The sequence below is a fragment of the Corythoichthys intestinalis genome, chromosome 8 (genome assembly GCF_030265065.1).
Source record: "Corythoichthys intestinalis isolate RoL2023-P3 chromosome 8, ASM3026506v1, whole genome shotgun sequence".
Classification (NCBI taxonomy): Eukaryota; Metazoa; Chordata; class Actinopteri; order Syngnathiformes; family Syngnathidae; genus Corythoichthys; species Corythoichthys intestinalis.
Genome location: NC_080402.1, coordinates 31,293,729 through 31,312,795, shown reverse-complemented (window position 1 = coordinate 31,312,795; position 19,067 = coordinate 31,293,729). Strand labels below are relative to the sequence as shown.

The window sequence follows — 19,067 nt, the reverse complement described above, 5'->3', positions numbered from 1 at the left end:
TTTTTTTTGTTTTGCAATCCTGGATAGTTGAGAGATGCTTACCAAGTTTGTATTTTTTTTGTATGATTGTTAATAAAATTTGTGTCAGGATATTGCAATTTAAATTTGCTTATAAATTTTTTCCAAATGTTTCTTTACTAGTTTTTGAACACAAAGGTTTAAATCGAACGTTGTACCACCTAAACCAATACATATGGACTGCAACTACTAGAAAATCTCCTAGAAATAACTGAAATTATCTGCCATTGCTTGAAGAATTTTTACTCAGATTTGTGGAAATAAAATAGCCAGCTGAAAATAAGCTTAACAGACTTATTTTAAGCAAATGTTTGTATATTTAATATATTTTTTTAATTGTTTGTCAGAAATGTTCTTAATTCAAGAAGATATTGTTGAAAACATTATTTGAAAGCATTTTTTTCTTGATTTAGGTGAACAATTACCAACTTTTAGATGTATGGGCTTAAGAAAAAAAACTAGTAATATTTACTTGAAGTAAGTGGAGGAATTGACGCATTAATCTATTAACTCGCCTTTTACAGTCAACACAAGATGGAGAAAATTATTCGACTAGGTTTAAGAAAAATGATCAGATTAAGAAGTTATGCTTTAATTTGCAGTGTGAAAGTATAAATCGATACAGATTTATTTTGCGTTAATCATTTAGCCTATCAATTAATTAGGTCCATATTGCTGAGAAATGTAGCCCTGACCCCTGTTCACCCAATCTGTTTGATCCTATTAATGTCCCGTCCCCAAAAAGCGTACATGCAGGTTATGTTGTTATATCGATGCAGGTTATGCTGTTATATCGACCCTACCAATATTAAGATCAAACCTACGCCCTTAGTTGGATGCTTTAGTTCAATTGCTACCTGAAGTCCTGTAGTTTTCCTCTGGTGAAGCCAGAAGGTCTAGGAATGGTTTCTTCTCATTCATAAGGTGTTATGGCACCACCCAGAGGTTTTCTTGAGGAGTTACATCATGAGGTTTGTGTTTAATACTGTATGCCAATACTTATTGGTATTAATAGGTGTTACGAAATGACTGAGCTCTCCGGAAACATTTTTCAAATATACTCCAAGGCGTTGTGAAGTTTCAAAATGTGAATGATATCCAAGCTATGGTTCAAAATAAGTTTTATTATTATATACTGTATATGCATAAGCGGAGTTAAGAAGGGGCCAACTTTTATATATTTATATATAAAAGTTGTAAAGCATTAAAGGAAACAACAAAAATGAATGAAATGAACAAAAAATATATTTTTATAATGGGTCAAAATAATTTTTCGAACAGATCATGTGACTAGCACCTTAGACGGTCATTTATTTGCGTATTATTAAAAAAAGAAAAAAATTCGGGGAGAGCAATTTTATTTTTCAAATGATTTATATTTTGTTTGAATTTTTTTTTTTTTAAATTGAAGCAACTTTTTTGGGGATTGAATGATTTAGACACCAATGTCCTACCCATAATATGGCCCCTACTCAAAAAGGATTGCTAAAATCAAAACTTTTTAAATTAAAAATTAAATGTGTTCAAATGCAAATATTTGAGTCTCAAATATTTTTTCGCATTCAAAAACCTTTTTTTCTATGATTGAAATTTTTTTTTGATTGAAGTGATTTTTTCTTTGAAAATATAATTATTTTGTTTGAAGCAACTTATTTTTTAAATTAATTAAATAATAAAGACACATATTTCCTAGCCAAAATGTGGCCCAAACAGAAAACAACATTACTTCAATCAAAAAAGTTGCTTCAATAAAAAAAAAAAAAAAGACTTCAATCAAAAAAACAAAACAAAAAAAATCAAAGAAAAATACCTTTCAAAAGCATTTTTTTTGAGTTTCAAATTTATTTTTGCATTCAAACACATTTTTTTGATCAAATAATGAAGACACAAATCTACCCCCATATGGCTCGGCCCAGGGAATACAATTTTTGACTGGGGTAACTACATTGGCACGGCACTGGCAGGCATACCATATTCAATGGATGACGATCTTGGTGAAAAGTATAGCTGTCCTAAGCAGCCTGATTTAAAATTCCCCTCAAGAATGATGGGAAACAAAAAATGCTAATTTTCAACTTATTATAAATATTCTTGTAAGTTAATTTTATTGCTGACACAGCGTTTTGGAGTCATCAACATGTTGTGACATACAAGACCACTGATAATCTCCCTCAACCTAGGGCTCCATGCAAGATCTCACCCCGTGGCGTCAAAATGATAACAAGAACGGTGAGCAAAAATCCCAGAACCACACGGCGGCACTTAGTCAATGACCTACAGAGAGCTGGGACCACAGTAACAAAGGCTACAATCAGTAACACAATGCGCCGCCAGGGACTCAAATCCTGCACTTCCAGACGTGTCCCCCTGCTGAAGAAAGTACACATCCAGGCTTGTCTGCGGTTCGCTAGAGAGCATTTGGATGATCCAGAAGGGGACTGGGAGAATGTGTTATGGTCAGATGAAACCAATATAGAACTTTTTGGTAGAAACACAGGTTCTCGTGTTAGGAGGAGAACGAATACTGAATTGCATCCGAAGAACACCATACCCACTGTGAAGCATGGGGAAGGAAACATCATGCTTTGGGGCTGTTTTTCTGCCAAGGGACCAGGACGACTGATCTGTGTAAAGCAGACATGTCCAAAGTCCGGCCCGGGGGCCAAATGCGGCCCGTTGTCAAATTTTATCTGGCCCCCAGCCTCTGTCATAAAATCAATAATGTCTGACCCGCACATAGAATTAATAAATTGGTCAGCAGTACTGCTACCAGAATATGAAATAGCTTACACACTAAATGCTGCTCCGCATTTCCCCACTAAAAGGCAGCAGCACTCTAAGCTACATTACCCCATGTGACCCTTTACTTCCAATTTTTCTAAAATGGCGATAATCAACAAAAAAAGAAAGTTGACTGCGACGGTCGACGCTTCAAGGATAGGTGGAAATTGGACTATTTCTTCACTAAAATACGCAAAAACTGTGTGTGTGCTCATTTGCAAAGAGGCAATCGCTGTTTTTAAAGAGTTCAATGTGAGGAGATATTACCAAACTAGACACGCTGAAATGTGCGACAAGATTGCAGGGAAGATACGCAGCAAGAAATTAAAGCAACTTGAAGCTAGTTTAATTTCACAGAGTCAGTATTTCGCAAGAGCTCGAGAGTCGAAATTGCGAGATTGTTGAATTTATTCATTTAAAAAAATAATAAAGCAAATGTGACATACAGAATGGATTGCTAAAATTTGCTTAAATATATTGTTCCACGTAAAGGACGTCAGCCGAGGTCGGCCCCCTACATTTTTATTCCCCAAAAAATCTGGCCCCCATTGCAAAAAGTTTGGACACCCCTGGTGTAAAGGAAAGAATGAATGGGGCCATGTATTGAGAGATTTTGAGTGAAAATCTCCTTCCATCAGCAAAGGCATTGAAGATGAGACATGGCTGGGTCTTTCAGCATGACAGTGATCCCAAAAACACAGCCAAGGCAACAAAGGAGTGGCTTTCGTAAGAAGCATTTCTAGGTCCTGGAGTGGCCTAGCCAGTCTCCAGATCTCAACCCCGTAGAAAATCTGTGGAAGGAGTTGAAATTCCGTGTTGCCCAACGACAGCCCCAAAACATCACTGCTTTAGAGGAGATCTACATGGAGGAATGGGCCAAAATACCAGCAACAGTGTGTGAAAAGCTTGTGAAGAGTTAAGAAAACGTTTGGCCTCCGTTATTGCCAACAAAGGATACACAACAAAGTATTGAGATGAACTTTTGGTATTGACCAAATACTTATTTTCCACCATGATTTGCAAATAAATTCTTTAAAAAACAAACAATGTGATTTTCTTTTTTTTTTTTTTCCCACATTCTGTCTCTCATGGTTGAGGTTTACCCATGTTGACAATTACAGGCCTCTCTAATATTTTCAAGTGGGAGAGCTTGCACAATTAGTGGTTCACTAAATAATTATTTGCTGCCCCACCGTATGTACTTATATATATATATACACACACACAGTGGGGAGAACAAGTATTTGATACACTGCCAATGGGGGCAGTGTATCAAATACTTGTTCTCCCCACTGTATGTATATATATATATATATATATATATATATATATAGTAGTGTGATTGCAAAAGTACTCCCTGCTTTCAATTGTTTTGAAGGGTTGCTGAGTTCTTCAATAATTCGACGGAGAATGTTGCAGGGCAATCAATATAGCAGGAGATTAGTGTGAATTTTATCAGTGTTGTCTCATCACTCTGATTGGTCCCGAAACTGACTTAAATTGTTTATTTTTTCTGATTGTTTATTTTTTCTGGTTAAAAACGACCTTCTCCAAGGTTTTGCCTAATAATGACTGAATGGTTACTGGTGTCTAATATCTCAGCTCTGCAGTTTCTTAATGATTTCTTTTATAAAATAAGCCCTTCAACACATGTCCTAAATCACATTTGAAACAACAATTTGAAATGTCTAGTTTAAAAGTCAATAACTCATTTTTAAAGAAGAGTGTTGGAATAGGGTCTAAAATGAAGTTTCTTGGCTTCAAATAGGAACTAGTTTTCTCCAGCATGCCAACATCATCAGGACAGAAATGTGCAGAAAGGAATAATTATCGATTTGGTTCACTAAAACTCCACACTGAACATAAAAATGTTGTATAACAAAAACAACAAAAGTACGGAGAAAACCTGCTTATTGTGCGAAAGACTGATAATTACTTTACAGAGGGGCAAATTACTGCAGGGAAAAAATTACAGGGATAAAAATACACTCAGCCCATCAGCCTGAGTATTTTTATGAAAATGACAAAAGGTGTATGACAATAGGCACATCATTTTCCTTTTTGTTTGGAAAAAGGAAGTTTGATGGGTGGAACGTTGGATTTACTTAGCTTATATTTAAAGCAAAGGTACACACAGCTGCATTCAGACTACTTGCCTTCATGGTTTGAAACATGTCTTCATGGTCAATGTTATGAGATTTTCACCTGTCTATTGCAAACTCATCATAGTACAATGCCATGAAAAGCTCCCAAGTTGTTATTCTTTTGCATATTTCACCCACTTTAATATTTGAGATCATCAAACAAATGTTTAATATCTGCTCAAAATGAAGTATCATTAAATGTAGTTTTCGAATGGTGATTTTTATTAATTAATGGGGAAAACCTTTCAAAGCATACCTACGGTAATTTCCCTCCGATTTCAAATCTAAACAAATGCAACCATTTTTCCATCTTCTCGCTTCTGTATTGTTTTAGGAAAGTTACATTGAAGTTTAAATTCCACACCTCCAAGTTTCAAAACAATTGGGTTTCAGTTGATGAATTTGAATGTCCACTGCTGTAAATGTGTTCACGATAGTGACGATGCATATTCCCGCAGTTGCAACCCAACCTGATATTGAATTGAACATGCAAACTTAATACTTACTTGACTTTTGGTAAAGATCTCACGTGCATGCAGTGTGACTCAGTCTTGCCGAAGGTCGTGTACTCAATTCAGCAGAGTTACACCTTGACCTATTCAATGAATCTGAGGGGGGGAAATAAAGCTACATTTTTCATGCATAATGTTAGTCCTACAGCCTCTAACTAAGTAACTTCTCTGAAGCACAGTGAAAACTAGTAATTGCAATTGGCCAGGCAAAATTATGTTGACTCCCGTTAAATAAACCTGAAGTCTGCTTAGGCACTCTTAGATCAGAAATGTTAACATACGGTATGTATCAGCCACCCTAATAAATATGCATTTATTTGCAGAACACCCGGGTGCTGTTTAAGATCCGAGTGGTGGGAGTATCAGCATCTTCTAGCTACCTGTCACCTCAAGACAGCAGACCACTGCACCACCCTGCTGTTGATAGGTAGGAATTATGCAAATTACTATGACACGGAGACATTTTTTTTTTTTCTTTGAAAATGAGACAAGGCAGTGTAATTGCACATCCACTACAGTAGACCGCAGTGCCGTGACACAAAGCACAGAGACTGAGATATGAAGTGCAGTACACAATCTGTCATAGAACAACATTTAAAAAATGTATTTAAATGATTGATTCAATTCATTGATTGAATGAAATGGTAAATGATTATATACTTTTAATTTAAATATAAGAGATGAAAAGAAAGGCAGAGAAGTGGAGAAATTGACACTAAGCCCCCTTTTCGACGGAGTTGAAAAGGGAGTACCAGACCAGAGAGCACCGGGTATTTCTGTTTGGATCAAACAAGCACTGGCCCAAGGGGCTTAAACCGGGCCTAGCGAGTACCACCTCATTGCTGGGCCAGACCATGAACATCTGAGGCGGGGGCGGATTTATCGCGACAGTGAGGAGCTGTGAGCGAGTGGCAGTTTACATGTAGAGCTTGAGTTGGGCAGTCACCATACTACATTGAATTATGTCTGCGGCTGGTGTAGTTGCCGGCCAGCCAAGCTACAGTATATATGTATTTACAGATATATACAGGGTGACCCAAAAAAAAGTTTACACTCAGTTGACTGCTTGTTTAAAAGCCATTGAAACATATCTAAGTAGGTTGTCATGCTTAAGTGATTCATTAAGGTCACTCAATGCAGCTGGTAATCTCTCGTCTCTACAATTCCTGTGCTTCTGCTGAAAATGAAGAAAACTTTAGCTGTACCTGAATTGCTGCGTGCCGGTCTGACACCTAATGAGATTGCAGCAAATCTGAGAATATCCAGATGTGCAGTCTACAAAGTTAAAAAGAAGCTGAAAGATACTGGAACAGCCTCACGAAAACCTGGGTCTGGAAGTGCCGATCTGTGCGGACCAAAAAGTTGATTGACAAGGTGATATGTGGCCACCCCAGAGTCCAGATCTCAATCCCCTGGATTATAGCATATGGGCAACTGTGGAGGACAGTGCCTGTAAGAAGCCACAAACTTCTGTGGCAGCCTTGGAGAGGTCCATTGTTAGATCTTGGGAAAAGATGACAGCATCCTACATAAAGAAGACCTGTCAAGCGTTCCGCAGGCGCCTGGAGGCTGTTGTGACACTTAAGGGAGGATACATTGAAAAATAGAGTGTACTGTACATGTTCTTTACAATAATGTATAATTTGTGATTAAATTCTAATTCTAAGATGAATAAACATGGCATTTAAGTTGCATTATGGCAGTGTACACCTTTTTTTGGGGTCACCCTGTATATGTGTGTATTAGAGTTTTCCAATAATGACTTTTTAACCGATAACCAATATTCCGATATTGTCCAACTCTAAAAATCCAATACAGGTATCAAACCGATACCTATATATGCGGTCATGGACTTAACATATTATGGCTAACTTTTTTGTGATGCCCCACTGGATGCTTTACTAATATATGAAACATTTTCAAGGTTTTTCAAATAAACATTCTGTGAAAAATCAGAGAACAACTTCAACTGAAGTTATGAAAAAGCACCTATATTGCACCTCTGTGTTTATTGTGCAAACATCAGTTTTTTGGATCAAGTGCAAGTGCAAAGTGGCAATAACGGACTTATTCTGTCCTCAATGTGTGTGGGGGTACACAAATGGACAGATAGCGAACAAATCAGGCTCTAAAGGGAAGTCATGCTGGAGTAAAGACGAATTGGCTTTACTGTGGTCATCTTTCTCTTGACAAGAGCACTGATACCTTTGGTCATCTTTCTCTTGACAACAGCACTGATACTTTTGTAAAACTAAAAACTACAAAACATTGTGTCAGTAATATGAAATATTCACACGTAAAGCAAAGTATACACCGCGTTTCATTTTGAATAGGAACTGGTAGCACAGCTTGCAGGCAATTAAATAATGTAACCACATTTGACCACAAATGCGAACAAAACGAAATATACACATCTCTAATATACTACACAAGGCTCATGAATATAAAACAAAGGAAGTCTATAACTTACAAGCAATGCTTGTATAAGGCAAAACAACATGGAGAGATGGCAAGAACTGCTATGGTGCACTGGCTGTAGACGTTTGCCATTTAGCTCTCTCTATTCGCAATAAGCTTGTGTCGACATATGATAACGTCAACAGAAAGTAGCCGGTATTGTGTACAAAAATATCTGTGCAGAGTATGGACTGGCGGGTATAAGGGAAGCAGTGGCGGGTGCTGGTATTTCAAGGGGGGGGACTCAAAGTGTTTCCGCGTGGGAGTGCTTTGTGACTGTGGAAGGGGTCAGCGGCACCCGCTGCTCGGTAGGAAAAGAAACTTGAGTGACAGAAGTCAGTCTCCAAACACAAGCAATTACAAAAGAAGAAAAAAACACCAGAAAGAGAAGCTCAATTTTTCACTTGTAGTTTTTAACAAAGAAAGTATTGCTAAGATGATTAGGGAAGTCTCCTGCCCAACTCAAAACAAAAGAATGACAATTTTTAAATTCTTCCCGCGAATGTTGAGCAACAAGATTACTGATTCGCTCATTTTGCTGTCAGTCAAAGAGGGATTCAGCCCCAGACAGATAATTCAATCATCATGCAGAGAAGCAGAGGGTCCGGGCCAGCTAAGTTCTGCCCACCGCCCTTAGACCTCCAGAGACACAGTGTCCAAAGGATGGGACAAACCCAGCCTCTAGCCAATGACTCGTCTGGTGTCGCCATAGTAGAACAATGCACTCTCAACCCTGGAGATGCCAAGCATCCAAACAGTTTAAAGGACTGTGAAGCTGCGCAAATGAATGAAAAGTAAGCCGCATCGTAACTAGTGATAAAGAAGCTGATTCTGAACAAAGGTTGAGCATCTTGTAGCACATGTTTCGTCAATGACAATGTACATGTACACACACTAGGATGCATTTGATTACTTATTTTTCAACATGTTAGGGAAAGCTGGGCGTCCCTTGCAGTCTTAGAGCGATCGCCTCTGAAGGGAAGAAAGCTACCACCGCAAAATATGGCGAAGCACATCTTCTGACCGTGACTATGGTGGGATCACAGGGTTTTTACCCTGTCTTGGCAGCAGACACTATTGGCGAACTAAATGAAGAATTTCCAGGGCAACACCAAGGAACACTTTGAAAACAGTTATCTTCAAGAGGAGAAAATATAGCACAGCAATGACATTTCCAAGAACTGGAAGTCTTTCCAACTATAAAGAGAAGATGAGAAGAAAACTTGTCAGAGACAACAGAGGTGACATTCACTTAAAGAGGCTGGATGAATTTCTGGGAAGTACAAGCTGCTTAGTAGATGTGATCATAGTCGTCGATCTTCTTCAAGTCGTTATGGAGTACAGAGGCAAGATGAAATCCGTACCTTAACTCAAAAAATGCTATTGGGAATATTAATATCAGAAAATGTGACCAAGAAAATGAGACCAAGATTTGACTCAATTAAATATAATCAGTCATCATAGATCAGTGCATCAGCCATCAACTTTAGTTGAAACTGCTGGAAGATAACTAAGAAGAATGTCATTTGTTAACATAGAAGAACTTTTCAAAAGAGAAACGAATGTTTTGTTTTAACAGATCTACAATTTGTGACGAATACCTTTCTTTTTTAAAGAATAGCAGAAACAAGGCCTTAAAAATTCCAGAAGTTGCAAGGCAACAAATTATGTGAAATTAGTACTTTCAGAAATTTTCGGCGTTGACATCAACAAACACTCTTCGGACTCGATACTGTCAGACCCAGAAAGCATCTCCTGCCGCATTTTTTCTTGCCAATTTCCTCTCCCTTCTTGGTTAAAATCTTTAGGGAAAAAAGCACTCAATTCTCTTCATTGCCACTGTACCGTGATTGAAATCAGTTTCATATGCTTCAAATGACAAGGCGCAATTAAATTTTATCCCAGGGGCAGTTTACATGGCGACTCTGCGACACCAAGACGCAATGACTGCGTTGCGGAATGGCCTCGCCTCTATATAGTGTCGGCGAAAACGGAAGCCAAAGACGCAAACCATTGAATCTGGGCTCCAAAGTGGAAGGATCTGATTGCGGGGGCTTGCTCTGTATTCATATCAATGGAAAGCACCCGCACCAATAACGGCAGCAAGCGTCACACTGGCCGTGCGCAGCAGTACTACTAAACATTAAAAACAGCAAATATGGAGGAACATCGGCTTTAATTTACTGTTTTTATAAAAAAAATAATAATTGAATGTTTCCATTTTTGTGCCTTTTGGAACAAAAGAAAAATGCCTTTGCTTGGAATGGGCGGGTATGTTGTCTTCCGGGCTGAGGAGTTTGTTGGGGTCAAAGTGCATCATTGGCTGTCACCTTGTAAATCTGCACTGCCCCTTCGGGCCTGGCATGAATACGACATCGTTTTCACACGGAATTGCAACATTGTTCGAATAGAGACAAAACTCAGTGTTCATTCTTTTTGAAGTCTGCGGTGGAGTGGGCCGGGCCGAAGGTGTGGCTTGGTGTTGTTTCGGAATCATCCCTCCGTGGCCGGTTTTGGGCGGTTTAGGTTCGTGCGTGGATGGGACGTGGTTGCCACACCAACCGACGCTGGTCTTGACGTCCCAAGCGCCCGCTATCAACTTTGTTATCCTGACTGGTCGGGATGCTACTTTTTTTAGAATAGAGCGCCCTGCCCTTTGTCCTTGGAATGGCCAGGAGAACTGATTGCGATAGTTGGTGCGTCAATCTTGCTCGTGACGCACACGTTGGGCTTCTGTGGTAAGATGGCGTTATGTATCTATTCTCAGGCATGAAAATCTCTCACCTTTCGGCGAAATTCGCCGTTTTGAAGTCAAAAAGGGCGACCTACGTGAATTGCGTAGATCCGAGGAGAAATTCTTTTTGGGGGGGGGCGGGGGGGGTCGGGAGGTTTTATTAAATTATTATTATTATTATCATCATGTGATTAACTTAGTACGTAAACTGAGCACTTAAGAAATCCAGTCAGCAAATCCTTCTAGATGCTTCACTGACGAGAACCAATCATCGGCCCAAACTGCGTTCCATTATTCCATTCGCGCGCACTCTTTACGTGTACATGGAGTGCTTGGAGAGCCTTTGGTTGCATTGCAAATCCAGAGCGGGGCAGACCAAAGCGCAGCATACACACTTGGCTGTATTTGCCAGCAGATTGAATTTGGTGAGTAATGCTTTCAATCGTTTTCATATTTTGCGATATAATAAAGTTACTGCTATTCGTTGCAGCTTGCGTTGAACACTGCCAGAGCTAGCCAAATCTCCCGTGAAAAAATAGCTCCCGTTAAATTGGCGTCAAGCTCGTGTATTTAGCAGTAATATTAACGAAGAAACGCACTGTTGAGTCAAATTAAGCGGCATGCTCTCAGATGGAGTGGGGCGCCTCGCATCGCTCCCGTCGTCCGCCAGAGACACGTTATTTTCGGCTGGGACTTGAGCTGACGGCCGGTGTCGGCACAACACCGGCTCGGCGAGTGGTGGGAATGCCTCTGGCTTCTTAAAGCTTTTCAGAAATACAGGGATCCCTCGTTTTTCGCGGTTAATGGGGACCAGAACCCGCCGCAATAAGTGAAAACCGCGAAGTAGCGCCCCTCCATTTTTTTGTGCGTGTTCAATGTATTTATTCAGATTTTACATTGGAAAAAAGATACATATATATGACATGTTTTTTCACTTTTTTCACCAAAGTATCATTTATAAATGGGTTTCAAGCACTTCAAAATGTAAGAATTAAGTTAAGTTTTAAACATGTTACTGCCCCACCGAATTATTTTTTAAACAAGAATAAAGTTGTAAGAAAATGCTTGGCTTTATTAAATGCTTCATAGTGAGTCTACTCAAACCCTCTCAGGCTTTGTTAAACGGTGATTGACACATGTGCAAAGTTTTTCTTTTTATATATATTTTTTTGTTTGAAGCAACTTATTTGATTGAATAATAAAGACACAAATGTCCTAGCCAAAATGTGGCCCAAACGCAAAACAACATTACTTCAATGGAAAAATTTGTTTCAGTCAAGAAAAATAGTTTTCAAATGTTTTTTTGTCTCAAATTTATTTTTGCAATCAAAAACAATTTTTTTTGTTGAAGTGACTTTTTGGGGATTAAAAGTATATCCTGTATTTTGATTGAAGCAACTTTGTTTTTTGATAGAAGTAACTTTGTTTTTTGATTGAATAACAAAAACACAAATCTACCTCCATCGTTATTGAGAGAGAAAGAAATTAAGAAAGCTTTAAAACTAAAAGCCACCTGGGAGGCTGTTTTTTTTTTATTTTTATTTTTTAAAATATTTATATTTCATTACATAGACATGCCTCGTAGGGAAATGAGATTGAGGGATAAAAAAAGGAGTTGGATGAGGCTGCTAAAGGCAGTGGATACCTCATCAGCTGGGTGAATAGCAGACCTGGTAAGAACAAGTTTGCAAGGATAGTCGGGTATTAAATACAATTATAAACACAATTACAATGTTATTTTTCTATAAAATTTTATGTCATTGCTTTATTAATCATTAGGTGCTAGAGTTGTTAAGTATGGATAATAATGAAATAATAGTTTTGAGAAAACTGTGCTGTTGGTGGCTCAGTGACCATCTGATGTGGTTTGTTCTCAGATGAACAAGTTGAGGAAGGAAGTTTTGATGCAGAGGTTGAAGGAAGAAAAGAGGCAGACTGACTGAGTCACAGCCAGAAAGTGTTGATGACAGTTTTGATTTCTATTCACTGTTGCCCCCTCCCAATTAAAGTATGTCACAGTCGCAGCCAATTATTATCTAAAGCTGCTTAAAATTGAAGTTATGTTGTTTTAAGGTGTATTGAATACTTGTTCATGTGCCCCTTTTGATCTACAAGCACCCGCCCCTCCACCGGTCTCTGCACGGCCCTGCTGAAACACAGTATGGGTCGAAAGAGCTCAATATTTTGTTGGGGTGTACAGTGTACTGGAACATATTTCCTCCACACCCTTCTCACCTTTTTAACCCCTGACCCATTTTCATGCCTGTATTCTGCTTTTTTTCATTAAACTATGGTGTGCTATTTATTTAGGTGTTTTAGAGTAGTACAAACAATCCTAAAGTACATATGAGAAATGATACTATTCCCTGATTGATTGTATTACGTGTGTTAGAGTAATGCAAACAGTTAGACGGTGCCTAGGAGAAACGGTACCGTTTCCATTTCCCCTTCATGAGCCCTGATAAGGTGATTCACTTTACTGTTTCCAAGGGCATGGAGTGAAGTCTGCCTAAACTATAGTTAGATGAATTTGTTAGACTAATGCAAACAATTATATGGTGTATGCGAGAACGGTACCTATTCCCTTCATCTCCGATATGCCAGCTGCGGAACTGGCCCCTCCCAACTCAATGCCGACCGAACATGAGTATATAAAAATGTGTAAAGGAAAATTAAACCCCGAAAAGTGACCTGCGTGGTACCCTCGGTCAAAGAGGCAGGAAATATTGGAGCCACCTAGCCTAGCATCGCGTTTGCTACAGCGTCTCAACAAACACTCTTCCCCCTCCATGTCTCTTGACTTTTCTCGCATCATTCAACCAACGTATTAACGAACATTGTCTCGTTGCAGAAACGGTGACCAAATCCGAACGGATGAAAAAAAAAAAAAAAAATGCACGAAAAACGTGCAGAATTTGAACGTAACGTACGGCGTACACATTTAAAAATCGGTGCTCACTTGTACAAATTACGACGAGACCGTACAACTTGACAGGTATGAATTATAGTGGACTGTCACAGTTAGATAGCAGCACTCTGTAGCACGGGACATCCAACTATCAGTGGTCAGGGCGAAACTATGTGCTTTAGCGAAATCATCTTCGATGGCTTTGCGTGCCATTTCATAAATGTCGGGGATGATGTTGTTGGAGAAACATGTCCGCAAGGGAACAATGTAACGCGGGTAAAGCGTTGCAAATAAATTAACGAAGCCCGCCGTGTGTTTTCACTGCCGTCATCTTCGGGGTTGTCCTGCCCTGAGAAAGTGATATCTGTGGGTGATGCCGGCTGAGGTGCCGGAGTCATGTTATAAAAGTGTTTCCATTAGCATGGGGAACAAGCGCTGAGCAATGCTTGCAATTTTATTTATTTTTTCAATACTTTCTCTCCCTCCGCATTGTAGTCCACGGGGAAACCAAAATGTTGCCACACCGCAGATTCGAAAGAAGCCGGTGCTTGCTCAAAACCCGGTCTCTCCACTCTTCCGCTCGCCATAGCTATTTATTTTCTTTCTTGTTTCACTTTCACTTCGCTCGTAAGCGAGAGAGGGCGTTACTCGGCTTCTATTACACAGGTGCATGACAGCGATCCGACATTTACTTGCCGGGCGGGAATTTTTCCACAGCGGTGCTTCACGTCACACACAGAGCTCAATCAATTCATTCCACAAGCGTTCGGAATACATTAATTGCAAAACCGAAAAGACGCGGTTCATAAAGGCGTATTGAACCGTACAGGGCGAACCGTACGGTTCGGCTTTGAACCGCAAACCGTTGCACCGCTACTAGCATCACACCTGTTGCTAATGTAAGTTAGTTATTGTGAGTTATTTTGGATTTGTGTGAATCCACTTGTTCACATTAGAAGGCACAATAGCGCCCCCAACTCATGCGGTGACTATAAATGTCTGCGCGCGTCGCAGGTGGCGCCAGTTGTAATTTTGTTGTCATCTAAGGTGAGTTGGATAACATTGCTAAGTTGCTATTAGCTTAGCTCCGCAAAGCTAACCATTTCTATTATTCTTTAACATGTTGTGGCGAGGCCTGTGAGACTGACCAGCTCGCATCGTGTGTGTGTGTTGTGCAGGTACAATTATTGTTTATTATTTGCCTATGCCAGTTGTATTTTTGTCATCATCAAAGCACGTTGTGACGAGGCCTGTGAGACTGACCACCTCGCATCGTGTGCGTGTGTTGTGCAGACAATAAAAAGTCCAAACCATCCACGTCTCCTGGAAAACACACAACACAATGCAGTCCATGAGTTCGAAGCTCCAAGTCGCAGCAAAGAAAGAAAGGGGTTACACTAACATCCAGTAGGTTTTGCATTTTGAAATAACTGAAGCCTTACAGTGACAGACATGGAAGACCAGAATGCCGCATGTCAAAAAAGTTGAGGCAAGATAAAACAAGTGCATAAAGTATGCGCTCTGCATCATTGGCAGATAAAAGGGCATCTTTGTGATATTGCTGGAATGGAAGCATGCCAATATTTCTTGCTGAGACACTTTGAGTAATTATATTAATCTCAAAGCTTAGTGTATTGTCCCTCAAATTAAGTGCGTGGTCCTAGCCATAAATTGATATGTCATTTACAAAATACTGAAAATATGAAACATAAACGGCCTAGTGCTGATCGCCTAGTATTGATCACTGTGGACAATATGACACTGCCATGAATTACATGCTGCCTCCTCTTTGAAAGATAAAATTTGAACAAAGGGAGTGATGGGCCTTTAATGCAGAGGTGATCGAGCAGAAAGTTTTGCTCGATGGCATCAAAGGCAGAGCTGCGGTAGAGTAGCGTCAATGTCGTTTCAGACGTTCAGCGTATAAAAGCTTATTCATCTCTTTTGCGTGTGTCATCTTGGTAGAATGGTCTGCCCTACATAACAGATTTTTAGCAGAACTGACAGGAAAAATGGATGAAAACATCTGTGTTTATTATGTTTGGTTGTTTCTCGCTTGGTATAGAATCCTGTAAACAAGGTTGTTTTGCAGTACATTTTAAATATCGTAATAAGATCATAAGGCGCACCATCAATGACTGAGTTATTTTCCTATAGAAGATGCACCTTATTACAAGACGCATTAGTGCAACCATGTACTGCATTTGTCATTTGTTAATTATCTTTCAACATTGTAAATATTGTTTTATTTATTAATTTAATTTAGTTTTTGTTTGTTTAATTTATGGATTTGATGAATTGTAAGTATGTGGCTTAAGCATTTTACTGGAGCATATGCTATAACAAAAGAGGTTGAAGGTCAGTAAGCAGAACTATAATTCATACTAGTGATGCACGATAATACATTTTTCAACCGATACCGATAACCGATAATTTCCTCTTCGTTCCAACTGATAACAGATAATGTCAAGCCGATAATTCTATTTTTTTTTTAATTAAAGTATAGAGAAGAGAAAATATTACTGTGCAAAAATATAATTTACTGCTCCTTATTTTCAACATCAAATGTGAACAAGTAGTAAATTTCACCATCTAAATAATGACAGATTGTCTGACATTGTGTAATAGTACACTTTAGGCAACAATTACTTGCAGAGTAAATACCTAAGTTGCACAAAAATGCCTTTAAAAGTAAGCCATTCCTAACATATATAACATTACTTCACTGTAAAAACACACCTCCTTAAAACTAGTCAGTCTATTGGAAATAAGTGAAATGATCTGCCAGCGCTTCAAGTTTCTTTCACTCAGATTTCTTGAAGAAAAATAGCTAGCTGAAAATAAGCTGACCAGCCTTATTTTAAGTAATAATTATACTTAATCCTAAAAAAAAAAACGTGTTTGTCAGAAATGTTCTTTATTCAAGAATAGGTATGGTTCAAAACGTTATTTGAAAGCAATTTTTTCTTGATTTACGTGAAAGATGACCTTTTTTTTTTTAAAGATGTATGGGCTTAATAAGAACAAATGGCAATATTTACGTACTTCAAGTAAGTGGAATATTCTGGCACATTCATCTGTTAACTAGTCCTTAACACTCAAAACAAGATGGGGAAAATTATTTGACTAGATATAAGAAGAACGATCCTATTAAGACATCATAAATTTACAGCGTACTGTGTCATGGCAGCGCTTTGTTTACATTTGCTGCACTTACGACACTTGCTTTACGGCAGCTAAGTTGATACACGGCAGAACTATTAGGCCGTAGTTGGAGCTCGCGTCCCCTTGCGCGCTGTATTGTGCCTGAATTTTGTTAAGCCGAAAATAAAGGCAGCGTTACAAAGTCATCCGGCCGATTGTTATTTTACATATTGAATGCGTTACTGACTTCTTGTGTGCGTGGTTTTGTGCATGTTTAAATTGTCATCAAACCACTGTGCCGTCTTGGTGGTGAAACTGTGATCGGCATTTTTTTTCAGAAAGAACGCTGGTCGTATAAATTGCATTATTTTTTTATCCGGGGCTTTGTCTCTCGTGTCATTTTGATTTAAAAAAAAGTCTCTCGTCCGGAATCTCCTCCCGCCTGTGCCCTTTAGTCCGTCCGGCCGCCAAATTAGCACCCGCGCCAGGCCTCTGGCCGTGCTGCTCGATGAATTAAACCGGAGTGGCAGCGGCAGCTACATTCGTACCGGATATCCGCCCGCCCCGGCCGGCTCACCGCGGCATATTTGGGGCCTGGTTCTGCTCCCCGCAGCGTCTCTCCGTCGACACAAGCCCCATAGTCTAGCTTCGTTTATGTGTGTTTACATTAGCAATAGCATTCGCGCTAGCAGCATTCTTGTGTTCATTCCAAAAATCTTTGTGATACAGGTTTAAATGGCTGATCGGGTGTATGTTGAATGAGGACGCTTTTTTCCGCCTCATGGAACTCATGCTGTGCATGTTTTGCAGATGGCGAGAGCGTCGTTTTTTTTTTTCACATACGGAAAAATGAGCCACTCCACTCCAACTGCCTCTGTTGTGTAACTCCGCCTCCTCAACCCCTCCTCATCCAGGCGTTTCAGAGAGGGGAGGGGTTGAGGAGGCGGCGGTGCTGAGTTGGTTGCGCACATTTGGTGGCTAAATTAAGTATATAATTATCGGACTGCATTATCGGTTGAATTTTTTAATATCTGGATTATCTGTGTGACGTCATAATTGCCATTATCGGACGATAATTATCGGTAACCGATATTATCATGTATCTTTAATTCATACATAAGGCGCATTGTCAATTTTTGGGAAAAATTAATTATTTTAAGTGTGTCATATAATCTTGAAAATACAGCACAAGAACAAAAGCTGATAAATATGCTATGACGTTTTTTACATTGAAAATACTGTAATAGGCCACCAATTATATAAATACCCTTTAAATACCATACAACACTAATTACAATCATATCCTTATACAAGTTAAAAAAAAATTAATCTAATACTATCAAGAACTTTACCTTAGGTAATAATTGGCTCGCATTTAAACAAAACAAACGAGATGGCTGCTTGTTTCTTTACGTTTTTTGCTTGGCGAAAGTTTTTTATTTCATTATTCTTTGTTCTGGTCAGTCGTAATCATTTGCTTCCTGCCACCCAGAGGAGACAATTTTATTTCATCCACACGAATTGCTTCTCTTGATTAAATCAAAGATACCGACTGGAAATAAAGAACAAACCACTTTCTTATGAGGCTTTGCAGCAGACCTGCCTGGAAAGCACATGCTTAAATGCTTAATGCCTATGCTGTAAGCAGAAAATGCTCTTTTGGTATCGAACATGACTAAAGTTGCCAGGGTGAACTGTGTGCAATAAACATCACTTCAGTGAGCACAGCTCCAACGGGCTACATACAAATATTTGCCTGAGCAGATGTTACACTTTCTGGTGGAACACTTTTCTCTTTAACATATGGGCATTAAAGAAAGATTTTAAGCAAATTTTCCAGCAGGGGAATTTGTTTTAAAGAGAATCCAATTTGACATAGTCAAGAACGAGAAGGTGAACCTGTCACTCCAGGGCTTACAAGGCAAGTCTTTGGACAAGGCCAATTTGCAGGCATAAATGCCTTTTCACACTAGCGTCAGCTCAGCATGAGGAGCGGTCCACGGCAAGCGCGAAACGGGAGGAGCCGTGTAGTGACGCTGTGAAGAAGTGAAAAGTGGCAATCATATTTACTATAGTCCCAAGCACCAATGTGTTTATTTTTCATTGTTGCACAAGAAAAACAGCGATTTTCCCTATTTCAAGGAATAGATTATAATAGCCGTGTAAAGAGTTCTACTAGTTTCGGCGGCAAGGTGAATAGTTTTTGTTGTTGTTGGTGAACTACATTTCCACACAAACACACATCGAGGTACCATTTAGCTTAGCAAGGAGAGGTATGAGAATCATTTTCAAGTGTCTCAGAGCTCGCAAAACTTTTTTTAAAAAAGCACATTTGTCAAGGGTTTCATCGGCCGTGATTTGCGTATATC

General features: G+C 39.2%; 1 protein-coding gene across 1 annotated transcript in view; it reads left to right on the top strand.

Moving 5' to 3' along the window:
* The window catches only part of usp43a (ubiquitin specific peptidase 43a), a 165,073-nt gene that overhangs the window by 97,141 nt on the left and 48,865 nt on the right, over positions 1-19,067 (top strand). The window contains exon 9 of the mRNA XM_057843065.1: positions 5,779-5,882. Within this exon, the coding sequence (XP_057699048.1) occupies positions 5,779-5,882 (104 nt within the window). The remainder of the gene's footprint in view (positions 1-5,778; positions 5,883-19,067) is intronic.